At 37.0% G+C, this 24,594-nt stretch overlaps 1 protein-coding gene across 3 annotated transcripts in view; it reads right to left on the bottom strand.

The window, feature by feature from the left end:
* Positions 1–24,594, bottom strand: part of KPNA5 (karyopherin subunit alpha 5) — a 57,061-nt gene that overhangs the window by 15,985 nt on the left and 16,482 nt on the right. For all 3 annotated transcript variants that reach the window (XM_055262333.2, XM_063620599.1, XM_055262317.2), the window contains 4 exons: positions 23,363–23,457; positions 20,006–20,137; positions 16,982–17,070; positions 2,912–3,011 (listed from right to left, as the gene is read on the bottom strand). In XM_055262333.2, coding sequence (XP_055118308.1) covers positions 2,912–3,011; positions 16,982–17,070; positions 20,006–20,137; positions 23,363–23,457 — 416 coding nt within the window. The remainder of the gene's footprint in view (positions 1–2,911; positions 3,012–16,981; positions 17,071–20,005; positions 20,138–23,362; positions 23,458–24,594) is intronic.

Genomic DNA, 24,594 nt, shown 5'->3' with positions numbered 1-24,594 from the left:
AAACAAAACAAAAAAAGCACAGAGACACCAAAAAACAAACAAACAAACAAAAAACACAATAAATCCTTAGATATGACAATTTGCTAGGTCCATAAAAGAACAGAATTCTACACAAAGATGAGCAACCAGAGAGTAAGAAAACTAATTATTGAAAAGATAAAATATGATTGTAGAAATGAAAATTTCCGGGTTGGCATGGTGGCTTAAGCCTGTAATCCAGCACTTTGGGAGGCTGAGATGGGCAGATCATCTGGTCAGGAGCTCAAGACCAGCCAACACGGTGAAACTCCGTCTCTAATAAAATATAAAAATTAGCCAGGCGTGGTGGCAGGTGTCTGTAATCCCAGCTACTTGGGGGGCTGAGGCAGGAGAATCGCTTGAACCTGGGAGAAAGAGGTTGCAGTGAGCTGAGATCGCACCACTGCACTCGAGCCTGGGCGACAGGGCGAAACTCCATCTCAAAAAAAGAAGGAAAAAAAAGAAAATTTCAAAAAAAGTGAATGATTAAAAAACAAATCTCTCATATAAAATGAAAGAAAATGTACTTAACAAACAAGTCTTAAGCCCCAAAATGTGATATTATTTCATAAGTTTGGAATACGTAAGTAACCAAAGTTTCCCTTAGGAGTTCACATTTTAGTGGAAGATTTTTAAAAATTAAAATATATAAATAAGGGCCAGGCGTGGTGGCTCACACCTGTAATGCCAGCACTTTGGGAGGCTGAGGCAGGCAAATTGCCTGAGGTCAGGAGTTCGAGACCAGCCTGACCAACATGGTGAAACCCCGTCTCTACTAAAAATACAAAAATTAGCTGGGCGAGGTAGCGTGTGCCTGTAATCCCAGCTACTCGAGAGGCTGAGACAGGAGAATAGCTTGAACCTGGGAGGCAGAGGTTGAAGTGAGCTGAGATCACGCCACTGCACTCCAGCCTGGGCGACAGAGCAAGACTCCATCTCAAAAAAAAAAAGAAAAAAATTAAAATACATAAATAAGAAAAACACATATATTATGTTAAAAGGTGATTTGAAAGAAACAGAGTAAAAACAAAGAAGGTCAGGTATACTCATGCGCTGAGGGCAGTTGTTACAGTAGGTAGACAGGCTTAAGTGGGGCATGAGAGGGCTGCTCCCCCACCCACTAGGAATGTCAGGTGATGGTTTGGCAATTATCACATTGCATCTTTAAAAGTGATAAATTGGCAGCCGGTGCCAGGAAGAGGCCATTTCCTGATGATCCTCACCTGTTGCACTGAAGTATTAACTGAATGCAGGCACCAGGGAGATGCAACTCTCAGGCATGTGCATTAAGAGACAAAATGACGGAGTATAACTTTTCGGGGATGGGGGGGCACGCTATTGGAAAAGGGAAGAAAACCTCAGATGGGCATGCATACAACTTCCTAAACACACTGCTCATGCTCACCTCCCAAGGGTAAGGAGGGCACTGGGCATGGAGGCAGCGCACCCTTAAGGGAAGAATCATGGGAAAGGGGACAGTCTATAAAGTCCTAGGATCAAGGTTAATCTAAACACGGTACTTGACCTCAGTGCCTGCTTGGGTCCCTTCCAGGTGTACTTTCCTTTCTTTCCTGTTCTAAAGCCTTTTAAATAAACTTCCGCTCCTGCTCTGAAACTTGCCTTGGTCTCTTTTTCTACCCAATGCTCTCAGTTGAATTCTTTCTTCTGAGGAGGCAAGAATTGAGGTTGCTGCAGACCCATATGGATTTGCCGCCAGTAACTTGGGCACCTTCCACCGGTAGCACAGTGACAGATTACATTATTAAAAATAGTGGTAACCGTAGAGCTCATAAAAAATGTGACTTCTAAGCAAACAAAGATGAGGGAATCAGTCAAGTAGCTACCTACAAGGAGACTGTTGAAAGACAGTGGTTGTCCAAGTGTGGTCCATGGACCCCTGGGGGATTCCTAAAACGCTTTTGGGGGTATATGTGATGTGAAAACTATTTCCAAACTAATACTAAGACATCATTCATCTTTCTCATTTTGTTGACATTTGCACTAAAGGTACGAAAACACTGGCAGGTAAAACTGTTGGCATGTTAGCACAAATCACGGCAGTAGTATCAAAATGTACTGCCTATCTTTGTATTCTTCACCTCCAGTTAAAAGGGCAGTGGGTGGGGAAGAGCCAGTTTTATTTAAGAGTTAACGTGAATAGGCAGTAAAAATTACTACTTTTATTAAATCTCAACTCTTGAGTTTGTGTCTTTTGAATATCTTAGGAAATGAAATGAAAAGTAAAGATGAGAAGGCATACTAGTTCATGCATTACCTTTGTGAATTAGAAATGTATTATTTTTTATCCCCAGAAACTTTATCACTAGATCTTTACCAAAGTTTAAACTTATCTTAGTGCTAGAGTCATTGTGCCATTTTAGATACTAAATTCAGAAGAAGTAGAATGGTATTCTAAAAATTTACCCCCTTTCTACCTTCCTAACAGCATCTTAAACAATAAAACTAAACTGGGAATTAATTAATCATCTGTATTTCTAGAAGCAAAATATCAGTAGATAGGGAAACAGATATCCAGAGATAAAAGTTACAATGAAAAAGTACAAACGGTGAACCTAAAGGAATTATTTAATCTTTTGCGGGACTTATTTTCCTATAAACGAGAGAACTAGACTAGAAGATATCTGAAATCAATTACTTGATACATGTGGTTGCAGTGACTGCCTCCAGGCATAGGAATTTAAGATGTGTGAGGAAAAGTACAAGGGACACTTCCTTTATATTGTAAAGCTTTTGAATACTGTGTATGTGCAAACATTGGCCAATAAAGAAAACTACTAAACAAAAAGTGGAGTTCCTTAAACATCAAAAAACTACTATATAGAAACTTAGGTTTATAGAAACAAATTTTTTAATTTGTGTATTTTACTCATACCTTACTAAAGTTTGGAGGAGGGTTTTTGCCTCTACATAAATTTGAGAGGGCCCACACAGCATTTCTTGTTGTTGTGAGTCTGTTTGAATTTGTTAATAACCTGCCAAGAAAAAGGAAAAAAAAAGAATTATCACCTTACATTCAGTTTTCCTCTTTAGCTATCATAACATAAAATTTCTCTCCAATATATTTTATAAGATATTCAAAGTAGTAAAATAGGGAAAAAGAATCTAAAATTCATTATGTTTTCAGAAGCAAAATAAGCATATTACAGTTCTATTTTCTAAAGTTTGAATCTACAATCTGAATTCTTAAAAGAATTCTTAAGAGGATGTCATGGGAAATTTACTTATTTCTATATATATTAAAAAGAATACTAGATTAATTTTTTTTTTTTTTTTTTTTTTGAGACAGAGTCTCACTCTGTCACCCACGCTGGAGTGCAGTGGCACAATCTCGGCTCACTGCAACCTCTGCCCCTGGGTTCATGTGATTCTCCTGCCGCAGCCTCCTGTGTAGCTGGGATTTATAGGCGCCTGACACCAACCCTGCCAATTTTTGTATTTTTAGTAGAGATAAGGTTTCACTATCTTGGCCAGGCTGGTCTTGAACTCCCGACCTCGTGATCCACCTGCCTCAGCCTCCCAAAGTGCTAGGATTACAGGCGTGAACCACCATTCCCAGCCAGATTAATTTCTTTAATCATGAAAATAATACATTATATGAATTCAGAAAGCAAGGAATACAGTTTTAAATTATATAAAGATTACCTATTGACAAGAGAAGTTCTTTTGTTGTGTTTTTAACAGAGTATCTCTTAGTATTTTTTTATCTGCTTTGCAATGAACCTTGGTATCTACTGAGTATCTAAAATGAGAATTTTTCTTCTCAGCTCCTAAGGAGTTACTACTTATAGGTTTTTTTTTTTAAAGCATAACTTTATGTTTTAGTTATTTATATTTAAATAGGAGATCCCCTAAAATAGTAGTACTTGAAACTTTTAGAGTTGTGGACCCCCTTGAGACCATAATGGATCCTTACCTTAGAAAAAAAGCACATACATCAAAATTTGGCATGCAATTTCAGGAGTTTGTTAACCTCCTAAGGACCTCCACAAACCTGCTAGAAGTACAAAGAACCTAGGTTAAAAAAATCCCTGTTTTAGAGTGACATATGCAAAAATGGTACAGAATGGAACTCCAGGTGCTTGTCCCTCCCAGGAACACCAAGAAACTTGCAAACACTGACAGAATCAAGTTTATTAGAACTCTGAAGATAGTCAAAGGTTTATGACAACTAAGATAACTTTTAACCAGGAAAGGGTTGAAATGTGGTAGGAAAGCTTTCTGGCATTTTAACCTACTCTTACCCAACTCCCTCCCCAGCCTGGCAGCAACCTTTAAGACAGCAGCCTGAGTTCTCACTGTGGGTTCCTGGTTCTGGAAGGAGTAGAGCAGAATTTGTTTCAAGGAATTGTGTTTGTCTGTTCTGACCTGTTTGGAGGCTCCCTGAAAAACTGACGCAAAGGGCTTGCCTTTGTTTTGCATAACTGGGAATTCTCTCAGGGTGGAAAAGTAGCTTTGTAAACAAGGAATGGTCCTCAAAAACATTAAAAGGCAAATGAATGAGATGTTGAAATCTGAGCAAAAGATACAGTTGAGGCAAACGAGACACATTGAAAACCTGGCTGGAAAGGTGGGGAGTAAGATACTTGGGCTATGAGGGATGTGAAAAGCTCCCACATATATCAGACAATCTGAAGGCCCATGCACATGTCCAGGGCAGAGTCCACAATCAGAAAAAACATGAAGAGATCTAAGCTTTTACTTATAGTTTTCCTTTAGGCTTAGCACGAGCAGGGAGTAAAGTAGTGCTAAGTCATAGCTGTAATCAGCCTGACTAAGAATTGAAGAGGTGGCTCAATGCAGAGCCAATCTGTAAAAACCTGGAGACTTTTTGTTTATCTTTGGCTCCAGATATTTAAAGCACTCTCTGCTGTCAAACCACTAGCTACCCACTGAGTTAAGGGAAAAGAGATTTCAGAGACCACGCATGACAAGGAATACAGGCTTTATAAAATTAATTTTAAAAGTCCCCAAATAAATGACTACAACAAGCAGCAACACAAAAACCTGGAAGGAGAGGAGAATCTGATTTCCATAGTTACCACAGTTACAATGATCAGTCCAGCTTTTCAACAAGAAATTATAAGGCATGCAAAGAAATTTTAAAAGTGTGGTCCATTAAGAGTGAAATATATAAATTAAAAGAAATTTTCCCTGAGAAATCACAGACACTGGATTTACTATGCAAAGATTTTAAATTCATTGTCTAATATGTTCAAAAGAGCTAAAGGACCTATGCACAAAAAAAACTAAAGAAAACTAGAAAAACAATGTCTCAACAAATAGAGAATCATCACTATGGAAACAGACATTATAAAAAGGAACTAAATAGGAATTATGAAGCTGTAAGCATAAAACTGAAATTAAAATTTCACTAGAGGGGTTTGACAGCAGATTGAGCAGGAAGAAGAAAGAATCCACAACCCTAAGATAGGTTAACTGAAATTATTCAAACTGAGAAGCAGAAAGAAAAAGAATGACAAGAAATGAACACAGTCTAAGAAAGCTGTAAAATACCATCAAGCATACCAATATATGCATAATGGAAATCTAAGAAGAAAAAGAGAAAAAAGAATATCTGAAGAAATAATTACTGAAAACTTTTCAAACTTTATAAAAGAAATGAATCTACACATCCAAGAAGCTAAATAAACTCTAAGGATAAACTCAAAGAGATACATACCAAGACACAAGTAATCAAAAGACAAAGACAGAATCTTGAAAGCAAAAAGAGAAGTGACCCACAGTGTACAAAGATTCCTCATAAAGATCAATAGCTGATTTTTCATCGAAAACCATGAAGGCAACGGGATGACATATTTAAAGTGCTGAAAGAAACTCTCAACCAAGACTTCAATATCCAGCAAAACAATCCTTCCAAACAGAAGGAGAAAGTGAGATTCCCACATGAGCAAAAGCTGAGGAAAGGCATCACTAGCAGACTGGCTTTACAAGAATAGCTAAAGGGAATCCTTTATGCTGAAATGAAAGGGCCATAAACAATACCTCAAAACCATACAAAGAAATAAAGAATACTGCTAAAGATAGCTACATAGGTAACTCTAAGAGCTAGTATTATGGAATTTTTGGTTTGTAATTCCTCTTTTTTTCCCTACATGACTTAAAAGTAAAATGCAAAAAATAATCATTATAAATCTAGGGTAATGGGCACACAATGTATAATAATGTAATTTGTGGCAATAACAACTTAAGAAGAGTGAGACAGAAATGTACAGTAGGGCCGGGTGCGGTGGCTCAAGCTTGTAATCCCAGCACTTTGGGAGGCCGAGGCGGGTGAATCACGAGGTCAGGAGATCGAGACCACGGTGAAACCCTGTCTCTACTAAAAATACAAAAAATTAGCCGGGCGTCGTGGTGGGCGCCTGTAGTCCCAGCTACTCAGAGAGGCTGAGGCAGGAGAATGGCATGAACCCGGGAGGCAGAGCTTGCAGTGAGCCGAGATTGCGCCACTGTACTCCAGCCTGGGCGACAGAGCGAGACTCCGTCGCAAAAAAAAAAAAAAAAAAAAAAAAAAAAAAAGAAATGTATAGTAGTGTTTTTGTATAATTTTGAAGGTAAACTGCGAGTAATTCAATCAAGGTAGTTACAAGTTTAAAGTGTTAATTATATTCCTTAGGGTAACCATTAAAAAAAAAAACTTTTAAAAAAAATAGGAAACGAAACAAGAAAGGAATCAATACTGTAAATTATTTTTTTAAAAAAGTGACATTTGTCAGATGAGTAGGTTGCAAAAATTTTCTCCCATTGTGTAGGTTGCCTGTTCACTCTGATGATAGTTTCTTTTGCTGTGCAGAAGCTCTTTAGTTTAATGAGATCCCATTTGTCGATTTTGGCTTTTGTTGCCATTGCTTTTGGTGTTTTAGACATGAAGTCCTTGCCCACGCCTATGACCTGAATGGTATTGCCTAGGTTTTCTTGTAGGATTTTAATGGTTTTAGGTCTAACATATAAGTCTTTAATCCATCTTGAATTAATTTTTGTATAAGGTGTAAGGAAGGGATCCAGTTGCAGCTTTCTACATATGGCTAGCCAGTTTTCCCAGCACCATTTATTAAATAGAGAATCCTTTCCCCATTTCTTGTTTTTGTCAGGTTTGTCAAAGATCAGATAGTTGTAGCTATGCGGCATCATTTCTGAGGGCTCTGTTCTGTTCCATTGATCTATGTGTCTGTTGTGGTACCAGTACCATGCTGTTTTGGTTACTGTAGCCTTGTAGTATAGTTTAAAGTCAGGTAGCGTGATGCCTCCAGCTTTGTTCTTTTGGTTTAGGATTGACTTGGCGATGCGGGCTCTTTTTTGGTTCCATATGAACTTTAAAGTAGTTTTTTCCAATTCTGTGAAGAAAGTCATTGGTAGCTTGATGGGGATGGCATTGAATCTATAAATTACCTTGGGCAGTATGGCCATTTTCACGATATTGATTCTTCCAACCCATGAGCATGGAATGTTCTTCCATTTGTTTGTATCCTCTTTTATTTCATTGAGCAGTGGTTTGTAGTTCTCCTTGAAGAGGTCCTTCACATCCCTTGTAAGCTGGATTCCTAGGTATTTTATTCTCTTTGAAGCAATTGTGAATGGGAGTTCACTCATGATTTGGCTCTCTGTTTGTCTGTTATTGGTGTACAAGAATGCTTGTGATTTTTGTACATTAATTTTGTATCCTGAGACTTTGCTGAAGTTGCTAATCAGCTTAAGGAGATTTTGGGCTGAGACAGTGGGGTTTTCTAGATATACAATCATGTCATCTGCAAACCTACTCATCTGACAAAGGGCTAATATCCAGAATCTACAATGAACTCAAACAAATTTACAAGAAAAAAACAAACAACCCCATCAAAAAGTGGGCAGAGGACATGAACAGACACTTCTCAAAAGAAGACATTTATGCAGCCAAAAAACACATGAAGAAATGCTCCTCATCACTGGCCATCAGAGAAATGCAAATCAAAACCACAGTGAGATACCATCTCACACCAGTTAGAATGGCCATCATTAAAAAAGCAGGAAACAACAGGTGCTGGAGAGGATGTGGAGAAATAGGAACACTTTTACACTGTTGGTGGGACTGTAAACTAGTTCAACCATTGTGGAAGTCAGTGTGGCGATTCCTCAGGGATCTTGAACTAGAAATACCATTTGACCCAGCCATCCCATTACTGGGTATATACCCAAAGGACTATAAATCATGTTGCTATAAAGACACATGCACACGTATGTTTATTGCGGCACTATTCACAATAGCAAAGAGTTGGAACCAACCCAAATGTCCAACAACGATAGACTGGATTAAGAAAATGTGGCACATATACACCATGGAATACTATGCAGCCATAAAAAATGATGAGTTCGTGTCCTTTGTAGGGACATGGATGAAACTGGAAAACATCATTCTCAGTAAACTATCGCAAGGACAAAAAACCAAACACCGCATGTTCTCACTCATAGGTGGGAATTGAACAATGAGAACTCATGGACACAGGAAGGGGAACATCACACTCCGGGGACTGTTGTGGGGTGGGGGGAGGGGGGAGGGACAGCATTAGGAGATACACCTAATGCTAAATGACGAGTTAATGGGTACAGGAAATCAACATGGCACATGGATACATATGTAACAAAACTGCACATTGTGCACATGTACCCTAAAACCCTAAAGTATAATAAAAAAAAAAAAAAAAAAAAAAAAAAAAAAAGTGACATTTGGAAAACAAATAACAATGGCCAGGTGCTATGGCTCACACCTATAATCCCAGTGCCTTCGGAGGCCAATGCAGGAGGATCACTTGAGGCCAGGAGTTTAAGACCAGCCTAGGCAACATAACGAGACTCTGTCTCTACAAAAGCTTAAATAATAATAAAATGGCAAAAGTAAGTCCCAATTTATCAGTAGTTATACTAAATGCAAATAAATTAAACTCTCAAAAGTAGTAACTGGCAGAATACATTAAACAAAACAAAACCCATAGTAAGTCTACCATGCTGTCTACAAATGACTCATTTTAGAATCAAAGACATAAATAGGTTGAAAGTGAAATAGAGGCTGGGCACGGTGGCTCACGCTTGTAATCCCAGCACTTTGGGAGGCTGAGGCGGGTGGATCACGAGGTCAGGAGATCAAGACCACGGTGAAACTCCGTCTCTACTAAAAAATACAAAAAATTAGCCGGGCGTGGTGGCGGGCGCCTGTAGTCCCAGCTACTCAGAGAGGCTGAGGCAGGAGAATGGCGTGAACCCGGGAGGCGGAGCTTGCAGTCAGCCGAGATTGCGCCACTGCACTCCAGCCTGGGCAACAGAGCGAGACTCCGTCTCAAAAAAAAAAAAAGAAAGTGAAATAGAAAAAGATTTTCCATGCAAATAATACGCTTATCTTAGCCAAAAGGCCAAGAAGTGATTTTCCATGCAAATAATAACAGAGATCCAGAATAGTTACACTAATGAGACAAACTAGACTGTAAGTCAAAAACTGTTTTCAGAGACAAAGAAGAACATCATATGTTGATAAAAAGTCAATCTATCAGGAAGAAGCAACACATGGGTCAGATGTGGTGGCTCATGCTTGTAATCCCAGCACTTTGGGAGGCCAAGGTGGGTAGATCGCCTGAGGCCAAAAGTTCGAGACCAGTCTAACCAACATGGTGAGACCCATCTCTACGAAAGATACAAAAATTAGCTGGGCATGGTGGCACGTGCCTGTGGTCCCTGCTATTCAGGAGGCTGAGGCAGGAGAATTGCTTAAACCTGGTGGCGGAGGTTCAGTGAGCCGAGGCTGCACCACTGCACTCCAGCCTGGGCAACGGAGCAAGATTCTGTCTCAAAAAAAAAAGAAGTATCACTTAAAAACTTACATGGTCTAGGCCGGGTGCAGTGGCTCACGCCTGTAATCCCAACACTTTGGGAGACCAAGGCAGGTGGATCACTTGAGGCAGGGATTTGAGACCAGCCAGGCCAACATGGTGAAACCTCATTTCTGCTAAAAATACAAAAATTAGCTGGGCTTGGTGTTGCATGCCGGTAATCCCAGCTACTCAGGAGGCTTTGTGAGACCAAGGCAGGTGGATCACTTGAGCTCTGATAAATTTTTGAAATGAAATCATAAAAAGTATCTTCTCTGACAACAATGGAATGAAACTAAAAATACAGACAGAAAACTAAAAAATTCAGAACTATGAGTAGAGTAACATACTCTTAAATAACTAGTGAGTTAAAACACACACACACACACACACACACACGCAGAAAATACTTTGAGATAAATAAAAAATAAAAACACACCAACACTTAAGGGATGTAGTGAAATTAATACTCAGAAAAAAATTTATAGTTCTTAACACCCATATGAAAAAAGATAACCTTCCACCTTCAGAAATTAGAAAAATTAGAGTAAACAAAACTCATAGCTAGCAGGAGGAAGAAAATAAAGTTAAGACCAGAGATAAAATACAGAATAGAAAAACACTACAGGGGCTGGGCGCGGTGGCTCAAGCCTGTAATCCCAGCACTTTTGGAGGCCAAGGCGGGCAGATCACGAGGTCAGGAGATCGAGACCATCCTGGCTAACACAGTGAAACCCCATCTCTACTAAAAATACAAAAAATTAGCCAGGCGTGTTGGTGGGCGCCTGTAGTCCCAGCTACTCGGGAGGCTGAGGCAGGAGAATGGCGTGAACCCAGGAGGTGGAGGTTGCGGTGAGCTGAGATCGCGCCACTGCACTCCAGCCTGGGGGACAGAGAAAGACTCCGTCTCAAAAAAAGGAAAAACACTACAGAAAATCAACTAAACAAAAAGGTAGTTCTTTGACAAAAAAAAAAAAATCAACAAAAACAAGCCTTTATCTAGACGGACAAAAGGAAAAAGATTCATATTACTACAATTTGGCTGGGCGCAGTGGCTCACACCTATAATCCCAGCACTTCAGGAGGCTGAGGCAAGCAGATCACCTGAGGTCAGGAGTTCAAGACCAGCCTGGCCAACACAGTGAAACCATGTCTCTACAAAAATATAAAAATTAGCTGGGCGTGGTGGCATGCACCTGTAATCCCAGCTACTTGGGAGGCTGAGGTGGAAGAATCGCTTGAACCCGGGAGGCACAGTGTGCAGTGAGTCGAGATTATGTCATTGCACTCCAGCCTGTGCAACAGAGCAAGACTCCATCTCAAAAAATATATATATATATATGATAATATTACTACAATTAAGAATCAAAGTAGAGACATTACTATCAGCACTTCAACAAAAAAAAGAATTATATGAGAATATTATCATCAAAAGCCAAGAAAGATAAGCTAGAAGAAATGAAAAACCATTTAGAAACACAGAAACTACCAAACTGACTTAAGAATAGAAAATCTACATAGAACTATAACAAGATATAGAATTCTAATCAAACACTTCCCAAAAAGGAAAAGTCCAGCATCAGATGGCTTCACTGGTGAATTCTACCAAACATTAATGAATAATTCTCAAACCCTTTCAAAAAATAAGAGAACACTTAAAATAATGAAAAGAATGTAACTGGATTATTTGTAACTCAAAGGATAAAAGCTTGAGGGCATGCTTATGCCCACTCCATGATGTGCTTATTTCACATTGCATGCCTGTATCAAAACATCTCGTGTACCCCATAAATATACATATCTACTATGTAGCTGCAAAATTTTTTTTAAAAAAATAAGAGAACCCTTCCTCATCAATTCTGTGAGGATAGCATTACCCTGATACCAAAGCCAAAGATATCAAAACAAAAGTTACAAAAGAAAAAATATTTCTTCGGAATATACATACAAAAATCCTCAACAGAATTCTAGGAAACTGAATCTAGCAGCTTATACTATGACCACATGGCATTTAACCAAGGAATGCAAGGAAGGTTCAAGATACAAATATCAATCAAAATGATAAACCATATTAATATAATAAATTAAAAAAACAAGTTATCTCATTGGATGCAAAAAGTATTTAAAAGAGCTCAACATCCTTTTATGATAAAAACACTAAACAGGTCAGGCATAGTGACTCATGCCTGTAATCCCACCACTTTGGGAGGTTGAGGCGGGTGAATCATGAGGTCAGGAGATCGAGACCATCCTGGCCAACATGGTGAAACCCTGTCTCTACTAAAAATACAAAAATTAGCTGGGCGTGGTGGTGCACGCTTGTAGTCCCAGCTACCTGGGAGGCTGAGGCAGGAGAATCGAACCCAGGAGGCAGAGGTTGCAGTGAGCCAACATCGTGCCACTGTACTCAAGCCTGGTGACAGAGCATGACTCTGTCTCAAAAAAAAAGAAAAAAAAAAAAGAAATAGAAGGAAACTACCTCAACGGAATAAAGGGCATTTATCGAAAACCATAGCAAACATCACACTGAATGGTGAAAGAGTTAGTTTTTACTCTGAGGTAAGAAAGAAAACAAAGACACTCATTTTTGCCACTTCTAGGTAACATTGTAATGGAAGCTCTATCCAAAGCAACTGTGCAACAAAAAGAATTCACACAGCCAACTTGGAAAGCAAGAAATGAAACTATCTTTAAAAAAAAAAATTTAGAGATGGAGTCTTGCTATGTTGCACAGGCTAGAGTGCAGTGACTATTCACAAGCATTATCATAGTGCACTACAGCCTCAAATGATCTTGACCTCAAATTTGAGTTCAAGACCAGCCTGGCCAACATGGTGAAACTTCGTCTCTACCAAAAATACAAAAATCAGCCAGGCATGGTGGCACACGCCTGTATTCCCAGCTAATTGGGAGAGTTGAGGCATGAGAACCACTTGAACTCGGGAGGCTCCTGACCTCAAATGACCCTCCCTATTCAGGCTCCCAAGTATCTGAGACTACCGGCATGTGCCATTATGCTCAGCAATGAAACTATCATTATTGACAGATGACATGATCTAATATACGGAAATCCACAACAATCCACAAAAAAACTATTGGTGCTAATCAATTCAACAAAGTTGCAGGATGCAAGATCAACACACAGGCCAGGTGTGGTGGCTCACACTTGTAATCCCAGAGCTTTGGGAGGTCAAGGGGGGATGGATCACTTGATACCAGGAGTTCAAGACCAGCCTGGCCAACATGGTGAAACTCCGTCTCTACTAAAAATACAAAAATTAGCCAGGTATGGTTGTACGCAACTGTAATCCCAGCTACTTGGGAGGCTAAGGCACGAGAATCGCTTGAACCTGGGAGGCACAGACGGCAGTAAGCCAAGATTACGCCACTGCACTCCAGCCTAGGTGACAGAGCAAGACCCTGCCTCAAAATAAATAAATAAATAAATAAATAAATAATCAATACACAAAAATCAGTTGTATTTCTATACACTACCAAGAACAAGTCAAAAAAGAAATTAAGAAAACAACTTCATTTACATTTGAATAAAAAAGAATAAAATACTTTGGAATACATTTAACCAAAGAGGTATAAGACCTGTTTACTAAAATCTACAAAATATTGTTAAAATTAAACACCTTAATTAATTACAAGATTTCTCAGGTTCACGAATTGGAAGCCTTAATATTATTAAGATGGCAATACTGCTCAAAGTGATCTACAGAGTAAATGAAACCTCTATCAAAATGACAATGACCTTTTCATAGAAATGAAAAAATCAACTTACACCCACTAAGATGATCTAAATCAGAATAACAGATAATATGTGTTGGTGACGATATAGAGAAACTAGAACACTCATACATTGCTAGGAGAACGTAAAATGGTACAGCTGCTGTGAAAAAGTTTGGTAGTCTCTAAAAAATTAAAGATGGAATTACCATATTACCTGGCAAATTCCACTCCTACGTATTTATATACCCACAAGAATGAAAAACCAGTACTGAAACAAAACCTTGTACATGAATGTTTATAGAAGCACTATTTACAGTAGTCAAAAGGTGGACACACTGAAGTGTCCACCTATTAATGAATGAACAAAATGTGGCACATGCATAAAATGGAATATAATTCAGCCATAAAAAGAACGAAGTACTGATACATTCACTATAATATGAATGAACCTTGAAAACAGTAAGCTAAAAGAAGCCAGACACAAAGGTAATATATTGTATGATTCCACTTATGTGACATATACAGTATAAGCAAATCCATAGAGAGAGAAAACAGATTTGTAGTTTCCAATGCACAAGGTGATGGCAAAATGGGATGTGACTGTTTAATGGGTACTGAGTTTCTGTTTAAGGTGGTAAAAAAATTCTGGAACTAGATAGTAGTGATAGTTGTACAATGTTGCAAATCTACTTACTGCCACTAAATTGTACACTTTAAAATGGTTAAACTGGTTACATGTATTCTACTACACTAAAAAAAGTTTCTGTTCTAAAGGCTTTCCTAAAAATGGATGTTAGATTTCCCCAAAATACAACAGATCTAGAAATAAAATAGTTATACTGATTTTGTATGCTAAGAGTTGACAATTTTTTTCAGTAAATATTTTAGGGTTTGCAGGCCCTCCTTCTCGTGTCTATTACTCACCTATGCTGATGTAGCATGAAAGCAACCAGAGACATTAAGTGAGTAAATAGGCGTGACTGTGTTTCGATAAAACTTAATTTACAAAAATGTGAAGCAAGCCAGATTTGGCCTGAGAGATAAAGCTGGCCAACCCCTGTTGTATACTATTGTTCTTTTTTTGTATTAATGGGGGGGTTATTATGAGAAAGTACAAATATGCTACATTATAAATTAAAGTTGAGTTAAATTACAGCAAAATTGTATCAGGATAGTTTATAGTAGTAAAAGATTTACATTTACTGAGAATTAAATGAATACTAATAAAATAAATTAAAATATCACTCAAACAGATAAAATGATACATTAGTAAGTTTTACATTTACTTAAGCATTACTAAATGTGAATTACAATGTGAACAACAAATAATGCATAATCATTTTTTTTTTTTTTTGAGACGGAGTCTCGCTCTGTCGCCCAAGTTGGAGTGCAGTGGCGCGATCTTGGCTCACTGCAAGCTCCACCTCCCAGGTACACGCCATCCTCCTGCCTCAGCCTCTCGAGTAGCTGGGACTACAGGTGCCCGCCACCACTCCTGGCTAATTTTTTGTATTTTTAGTAGAGACCAGATTTCACCATGTTAGCCAGGATGGTCTTGATCTCCTGACCTCGTGATCTACCCGACTCGGCCTCCCAAAGTGCTGGGATTACAGGCGTGAGCCACTGCGCCCGGCCTGCATAATCATTTTTTAAGCCAAAAATTTTTCCTTTTGCCCAACTCCAGAGAGAGTATCTAACTTAACTTCCTTTTAATTACCTTTCTTATTTTTTTAAATACTTTGAAACTTTCTAAGATGAAGTTTTATAGTGAAACTCTGAAACTTTCCAACTTTTTAATACCCTTTTTGGAAATTATTATTATTATCTGAAATGGAATTTTGCTCTTGTTGCCCAGGCTGGAGTACAATGGCATGATCTCAGCTCACCACAACCTCCACCTCCCGGGTTCAAGCAATTCTGCTGCCTCAGCCTCTCGAGTAGCTGGGATTACAAGCATGCACCACCACACCCAGCTAATTTTGTATTTTCAGTAGAGACGGGGTTTCTCCATGTTGGTCAGGCTGGTCTCGAACTCCTGACCTCAGGGGATCCACCTGCCTTGGCCTCCCAGAGTGCAGGGATTACAGGCGTGAGCCACCACACCCAGCCTGAAATTGTTTTTATAACTATTACTACATACCTGGGTACTGGTTATTCTTCATTTGTTTTATTTTTTAGTTTGGTTTCTTCAGTCATGGTTAAAAGACTCCTTAGGACATTTAAAGAGATTAGACCTAAGAAATGTTTACTACTTCATAAACCACTACCTACTTGAGATATTAACAAATAATAAAATGACATAGAGACAGAACAACAAAAACAAAAAGTGCTCAGTTAATTTATATACCACATAAATCAGGTGAGACAAGTCTCAAATTGAAACTTTAAGAGATGTTTTTAATAGTATCGACTTCAAAATGATTCATATTGAACTCTAAATCAGTAGTTTCTTTTATAGCTCAGCTAAATTCTCAAATACTATGGACCATTAACTTTAAGCCCATAATAAATGAAATTATAGTGAGTTCAGTGGTTTGCACACAGATCTTCGATTAATATTGGTTAAGTGAAACCATGCCAAGAAATAACTTCTGTCCACAGAAAGCTAGAGTAAAATGTTTTTTGAAAACTATTGACTAGAAATTTATTCTTCCTATTCAATTCCTCAGCTGGAGAGCACGGAGAATGCACCTCCATGCAGAAATGAAGAGTAAAATATTTACTTCTAACCATCTCCTCGATTAGTCTTTTTCTTCACTACCTGCCATTGGCATTTATCCTACATAAAGATCCTCTTAATCATAAACAATATGTATAAGCCTGTCTTTCAAAAAATTTTATGTCATTTATATAAAGGACCTTACATTATAGGGTAATTTCTTTTTTAAAAAAATACATAAAGTAGTAGAAGAAACTACTAGATAAATCATTTGAAGTAAAATTCTAATCCTGAAAGAAAAATCTCTATCTTAAAATCTTGGTTCTTTTAATAAAATTTAAAACATACTGACATCCTAAATATACTGTCTGTTCAAGTATTAAGGATTCCCTACTATAGCAATATGTAAATTTTACTGTATTATAAACTACTATATATCCTTGTTTTTGCAGAATAATTATTTTAGATCAGTAAGCATCAAGTAAGCAATGACCACGGTTAAGTGTGGTTTAAGGGAACATCAAAGACACAGGTAACAATTTGAAAATTTCTCTTGCTTCTACCTACTGTCAAGCTACTGCAGGCTTGATAACCATAAGACAAATTTAAAAGCATGACTGAAGAACTTAATTATGTATGTAGAATATAGTGGAGTATATAGTTTTTGATACATACTTAATTGTGATAAAGTACTTACTCTAAAAGAGGTGGAAGTATTTCACAATTCAAAACAAAATCTCTGCATTCTGCATTGTCACCAGCAATATTACCAAGTGCCCAAACAGCCTTAGGAAAAAAAAAAAAAAATTATCTTAAGACAATATTTTAAATTAGAGGCTTTCCTTTAGGAATGAGATTTTAGTACAGAATGAACAAAGCAACAGTTTGCAATATGTGAAAAAAAAGGTAGAGAAGAAAAACTTTTAAAATTCAATTTAATATTTTTATTCAAATTGAAAGATAGGACATTTAAAAAGTTTTCCAGCTGAACAAGGTGGCTCACGTGTGTAATCCTAGCACTTTGGGAAGCTGAGGTGGGCAGATCACTTGAGTCTAGGAGTTCAAAACCAGCCTGGGCAACGTGGTAAAACCCTGTCTCTACTGAAAAAATGACAAAAATTAGCTGGGTGTGGTGGCACGCACCTGTCATCTCAGCTACTTGGGAGGCTAAGGTGGCAGGATCACTTGAGCCCAGGAGGCAGAGATTGCAATGAGCCTTGCTCCACCTTGGGCAACAGAGCAAAACTCTGTCTCCAAAAAAAAAAGTTTTCCTGGCATATTAGTGAAATATCTATACTGTTCAACAAAGAGCATAGTTTACTAGGAATTTACATGGAGAGACAAAATATTATCTATTTAGCAAATTTTCCAATTATAATCATGCACTGCATAACATTTTAGTCAATGACAGACTGCATACAAGATGGTAGTCTCATAATATTATGACACCACTATCTTTACTGTACCTTTTGTATGTGTAGATACACAAATACTTACCACTGTATATACAATTGTCTATAGTAGGTTGGGTGCAGTGGCTCATGCCTGTAATTCCAGCACTTTGGGAGGTGAGGTGGGCAGATCACTTGAGGTCAGGAGTATGCGACCAGCCTGGCCAACATGGTGAAACCCCATCTCTACTAAAAATACAAAACCTAGCTGGGTGTGATTGCAGGTGCCTGTAATCCCAGCTACTCAGGAGGTTGAAGCATAAGAACTGCTTGAAACCCAGGAGGTGGTGGTTGCAGTGAGCCGAGATCATGTCACTGCACTGCAGCCTGAGTGACACAGCAAGACTCTGTCTCAAAAAAAAAAAAAAAAAAAAAATTGCCTACAGCATTTAGTACAGTAACATACTGTATAGGTTTGTAGACTGGATGCAAAAGGCCATACTATAAACCATCTAGGTTTGTGTAAATAGACTCCATGGAATTTGCACAATGATGAAAATGTATTTCTGAGAACATATATTCATTTATTAAATTTCAATTAGGTAAGAAATTATGCAAATACAAATTATCATTTTATTTTATTTTCACCATAAACTTTTCATGTTAGTACAAAAGTAGACATGTTACTTTTCAGTTGGGAAAGTTTTATTTTAATGTTTAAAACATAAGTTAGTATTTTTAACATCTACTCTAGACCTAAGATTTCTTTGTTTGTTTTTAAGAAAAACCTTTAAACTAAAGACATTTTCTACCTTGTGGAATATAATATTCTGTTGGTGGAGATCTTAATTGGTATAATATTCTTGGAGTCTGACTTTGAAATACATAGTAACAGCTTTAAAAAATTTATCTTTTGGCCGGGCACGGTGGCTCACACCTGTAATCCCAGGACTTTGGGAGGCCGAGGCGGGCGGATCACCTGAAGTCAGGAGTTTGAGACCAGCCTGGCCAACATGGTGAAACACCGTCTCTACTAGAACACAAAAACTAGCCAGGCGTGGTGGCAGGCACCTGTAATCCCAGCTACTTGGGAGGCTGAGGCAGGAGAATCGCCCAAACCTGGGAGGTGGAGGTTGCAGTGAGCTGAGATCGCACCACTGCACTCCAGCATGGGGGACAAGAGCAAGATTTCATCTCAAAAAAAAAAAAAAAAAAAAAATTTATCTTTTGACAGGGTAGTCACTTTTCCTAGTAAAATAATCAAAAGGTACATAAAGAGTGATGACATATAATGATATTCATCACAATATTATTAACAACACCAATAAGCTAGAAATAATCCAAATGTACAACAATTGAGGAACAGATAACAAATTATGGTACATATCTGAGCAGATATTGAGTAATCAGTAAAATTTCCATGGAAGAATAATTACTGCCATAAAAAAAGGCTCCCAATATTAGTGTTAACTGAAAAATATATAAAATGAAATGATTAATAAAATGGGAGAGAGATCAACAGATTTATGTACATAAAAATGATGCAAAAAAAAGGTCAAATGACTTGATTTTATTTAGATGGTACAATTATATGTAATTAAATTTTACCTCTTACAACAAAACTTCATTAAGTTTATTAAAAAATGGTTCTATTCAAAGTAATGTGATATTCTTAAAACAAACAACAAAATAATCTACATATATGCAGAGAACAAGAAGTCAAACCAGTCCAGCTTTAAAACCCAGCTCTGCCATTCATTGTGACTTTAGGTAAGTTACTAACTTTTGAGTCTCAGTATGCGCTTTTTTTTTGAGACAAATCTCGCTCTGTCGCCCAGGCTGGAGTACAGTGGCGTGATCTCGGCTCTCTGCAACCTCTGCCTCCCAGGCTCAAGGAATTCTTGTGCCTCAGCTTCCTGAGGAGCTGTGGCATCACGCCTGCCTAATTTTTGTATTTTTAGCAGAGCTGGGATTTTGACATGTTGGCCAGACTGGTCTCAAACTCCTGGCCTCAAGTGATCTGCTCGCCTCAGCTTTCCCAAGTGCTGAGAATACAGGCATGAGCCACCATGCCCAGCCTCAGTATGCACTTTTATAAACAGGAATAGTAACTCCTATGCTAGCTGTGATCACACTTATAGAGAACCCAGGATTATGTCTGGAACTGTTCATTCTTCCTCCCTTCTAACTTAACACCAAAAACACTACTATAATTTAATGTAATATACAGCAATTAGAAACAAAAATGAATTACACATCGTAATTACAAATGGTACTTTCAAGAGAAAACTGAATTCTAGTACATATAACAATACAAATTAGAGACATACCTGTTCTTGAACATCTTCATGTTCAGAATTAAGAAGTTTGATAAAAATTGGAACAGCCCCAGTTTCAATCACTACCTTGGTATGCAGAAAAGTTCCAGATGCTATATTAGTTAATGCCCATGCAGCTTCAAACTAAGAAGAAAAAAAGGTAAAATAAATGAAAGAACCAAAGAAATGTCAGAAAGGCAAAGAAGGAAAGAGAGGGAGTAAAGACCTGCCAGGACAAGTGTGAAAGACTGACTTATATTAATAAGATTCATTGTGAAGTCAGATTTAAGGATAAAAACTCGTAGAAAAAAAGTAATTGTCATCAAAGATCACGGATTACAGAAAAGTATTCTTTAATATGGAAAAATAAGAACTGAGAAAAATATAATGAAAATATACAAAATCAACAATATATAAACACCTTTGAATTTATAATTTATAAAACTCCTTTTTATTATTACAGAGGCAAGCATTCTAAAGCAAGCAGTTTAAAAATAAGTAAGAGACATTATTTATAACAACAGTAGGTATATTTAGGACACTTAGAATCATAAGAGGTACTTATTTCTCTACAGATCATGTAACCTCAACCTACTTATTTAAGAAACAAAAAAATCAGAAGTTGAGAGATTTAGGTATTTGTTCAACATCAAGCTTTCATTATTAACAGAGCCAGTGTTGGGACTTCTGGTATTTTTTTTAAGCTGCAGAGTCTCTGAGAAGTTACTCATATCAACTCAATTAAAATTTGAATATACATACACATTATGGATTTAAAATAAAAGCAACTGAGAAAATCCAACCATGGCTCCAAAACAATGAACTAGTGAATTACTGAAAGCAACCTACAAATCCACAGGCAAACAAAGCAGTGACTATAGTTTAAAAAATATTTCACATATTTGACATATAAAATTAAACATGAAAAAAACTTTTTAAATATTTCACATAAATAACTTTTCACATAAACGTACACGTCATTATAAGTAACAAAAAATGTACCCAAAAGCATTACTGAAATACTAAAAAGTACAGTTACTTTTACGTGTAGGACTAAGAAAAAATTTTAAAGGGAATTTATATTTAAAAATAATGGAGACCGTAGTTCCAACCAATTGTAGATAATGAAATAAGCTAGTGGACAACTGAAAGGTTACTCTACAAACTTGTCCCTAGTATCCCTAGGAGAAAGCCTTAGTGAAGACTGGTAAAGTCAGAAGCCTACCAGCAACCAATTAAACATAAAACGAGTGATAAGCAAGTGACAACTGTGAAAACCTAGAGTGTGTGGCTACAATTTAAAAAAAAAGGTAAACTTTCCAGTTGAAAAAAGAAAATAGAGACAGAATGCCTATTCAACCTCCTTTCATTTTAACTATCTGACAACAATGCCAACACCTCTGATTTGTTAAAAGGAGACAAAAACCTGGATATTCATTTGAAATCCCCCCATTTTTTAAGATTTAATATCTAATTCACGCTTTAAAACATGAGCAGGCCAACAAAACTTGTTTGTAGGACCCCAATTTAAGGCCTGTTAGATGGACCAATCATATTAACTAACATATTTCACACGCACTTGGGTAACATGGCACAACATGTAGCTGTCCCAAGACCATACTGTTGAATTTCTATAGTTTTTAATCACAGTGATTAATAAATGCTGAACTTCTCGGTGTGTGTGTGTGTTTGTTCATTTATTTTAGAGACAGGGCCCAGGCTGGAGTGCAGTGGTATGATCACGGCTCACTATAACCTCAAATGTCCGGGCTCAAGTTATACTCTCACTTCAGCCTCCCAAGGAGATGAGACTACAGGTGCATGCCACCACACTCAGCTAATTTTTTTTTTTTTTTTTTTGTAGAGATGAGGTTTCACTATTTTCCCAGGCTGGTCTCAAACTCCTGGGTTCAAGAGGTCCTCCCTCTTCAGCTTCCCAAAGTGCTGGGATTACAGGTGTGAGCCACCACGCCCAGCAAATCTTCCCACACTGTGCTGTCTACACACTCTATCCTCTAAACCTAGTATTAATTTTCCTCTTTTCAGTCTGCCAAAGGCTCCTTCATCCTCAAGACTAGTCTTGCAACACTACCTTTGTGAAGTCTTAAACTTCCCCTAAACAGAGTAAGTTGCTATGTTCTGTGTCCCCAGAGTACTTTGTTTATAGCTCTGTTAGAGCACTAAGGATATGATGTTACCACAGATCTTTTTTATGTCTGTCTTTCCCAGGAGAAAGTGTGGAATTTCTCTAAACAGGACAACATCTGAATTTTGGAACTACAATATCTTACATGACGCTTGGCTCAAACTAGCTCTCAATAATTTTATTTATTTACATTCAATCATTTCTTCTTTCATTCAATTGGAATTAAAAAGCCAAATAATAGGTATCAAGATGTCTGGGTTTTAGTCTGGACTTAGGGCTTATATAAAGCAATGGAACCAGATTTCATGATCTCTAGTTCAAAATAATTGACAACAGAACTGTAACATGACTAAAGTAGCCTCTTAGAGACCCTTATTGTAAACATTCTCACCAATTTTTCACATTCACACATGCAATACATTCCTTTGCTTATACCTAAAACATGAGGATCTTTCTCAAATTATTCAGCTAAGTAGACCACTACTCTTAAGTTACAAACTCAACAACTGTTACTGAAGTAACAGTCCTCCATTATTGACAATAGCTTTTATAAGTTAGGTGTATGTCTTGTGCAATTCCTGATACATAGATAAAATTCCAACCTGTACTCTGACTTAAGAATATGCATAGCAATGAATGTAGGGAAAACCAATCTTTTTTTAACATTAAAATATTTACAAACTTCAGTAAATTACCATTAGTAGCAAATTATTTGGAAGACATCTTAAAATTGTAACTATATCATGGTTGAGAACCAATGTTCTTTATGACAAACTTAACTCTGGTCACATTTCTACTAGATAATACTAAATACTAATTTATTCTGTTTTGAAAAAAAGAACTAATCAGTCAGCTAACAGTGTTTTAAAAGGTAAAAGTTAGAACCCTGGCTAGCTAAGAATCAAAATAAATTTAGCAACATTTTAGTCCGAAGTTTTCTAAAACAAAAAAGTTATTAAAGGTTAACAACTATAAATTGTTTATTAACATTAGTAATGATTTTATATACTTTTTCCAAAATTGCTTAATAAAATAACAATTCCTAGAAAAAAACTAGCACTGAAACCATGTCCAAGACAAGACAGGCAGCACTACCTTTTCTTTTAATTACCAAGTATTTACTTAATGCTTACAATAGAGTCAATACTGCAGAAGTTGCTTTCACTAGAAACTTTAACATGTCATTTCTAGAGAAAAATTAAGAAAGAAAACTTTAGACTCACTTGTAAAGTGCAATTTTCATTTCTTTCAAGAAATTTCACAAATCTCTGTACAACTCCTGGTTTCTGTATAACTTGATCTATTGGTGGATTAGGTTCTAAAAATTTAAAAAGACTTAAGTTATTACAAAGACACAAAAAGAAAACAATCTAGTCCCTGTGTCCGTTAACAGGGCACATAAAATAACCCTTTCCTAGGTTTCCCTGACCCAAGATTAAAACCCTTAGCTAGATGTAACTGAAGTCAAATTTTCTCCAGATTACAATGTTTTCTGTACATTTTGCAAATTCCACTTTCTCATTCACTGCAAGAAATTTTAAAAATATTTCCTACATAAACATCTAAATTTCATAAATCGAAGGCTATTGAGCACACCTTTAAAACACTGATTTCTGTCTAAAACTCAAAATACCAACTGAGGAATTAAGTTTCCACTAATTCTTTATAGTACTACCCTCAATTTCTAAGCATATCTCCTTCATTATCAACCACAATTTACCTAATGTCTGTCAAACAAGATTCTTTTTTGTCCGGGAATTATTTTTTACAGAAATGTTAATGGACTGTCTACAATTATTGATAAATTTTCATGAAATGCAGACAGCTTTTGAGAATCATATAATATCTAGGAAGCTTATATAAAATCCAGACAAAGACATTTCAGGTACTGGTCATCTAAGTATAAAGAACTCTTTCTTCTACCTTGGCTTCAGCAAAACGTACCCTCTACGGTTCTTCAGTAACTTCCCTAGTGGTGTTCCTTTGGGACAGTCTTATTCCTGTTTATTCTCATCTTAGAAAATGTACCTATTTTTGTTAATTCAAGTATCAGATATTATTACTATTTGTGATAATTCACAAACCTTACAACCTTAACTGAATTCTCCTTTCCTAGATTTCAGATCATATTCCTAAGTGACAAGGATGTATTTTTATTTTCACACCTTTTAAAATGCATTTTCACACTTCTTTCAAAATGCAGCATACCCAAAATCAAACTCATTATATCATCATGGTTATTCCTTCCCTTGCCCTGCATCCACCATCTAAATTGTGTATTACTGAGTTATCTATTCATGTAGTCATGCAAAAGAGAATACTCATTTCCACTTCTGATTCTTCCTTTTCTTCTTCCTCTATTTGACTGTGTTACTGATCATAAAGAACTCATATATTAATGTTAACATACTGTGTTTAATGAGTAGGATGAATAAGCAAATGGTGGACATAAAAC

The sequence above is a fragment of the Symphalangus syndactylus genome, chromosome 2, assembly GCF_028878055.3.
Source record: "Symphalangus syndactylus isolate Jambi chromosome 2, NHGRI_mSymSyn1-v2.1_pri, whole genome shotgun sequence".
NCBI classification, from domain to species: Eukaryota; Metazoa; Chordata; class Mammalia; order Primates; family Hylobatidae; genus Symphalangus; species Symphalangus syndactylus.
Note: the sequence above shows the minus strand (reverse complement) of the source record. Positions and strands in the feature narration are given on the sequence as shown.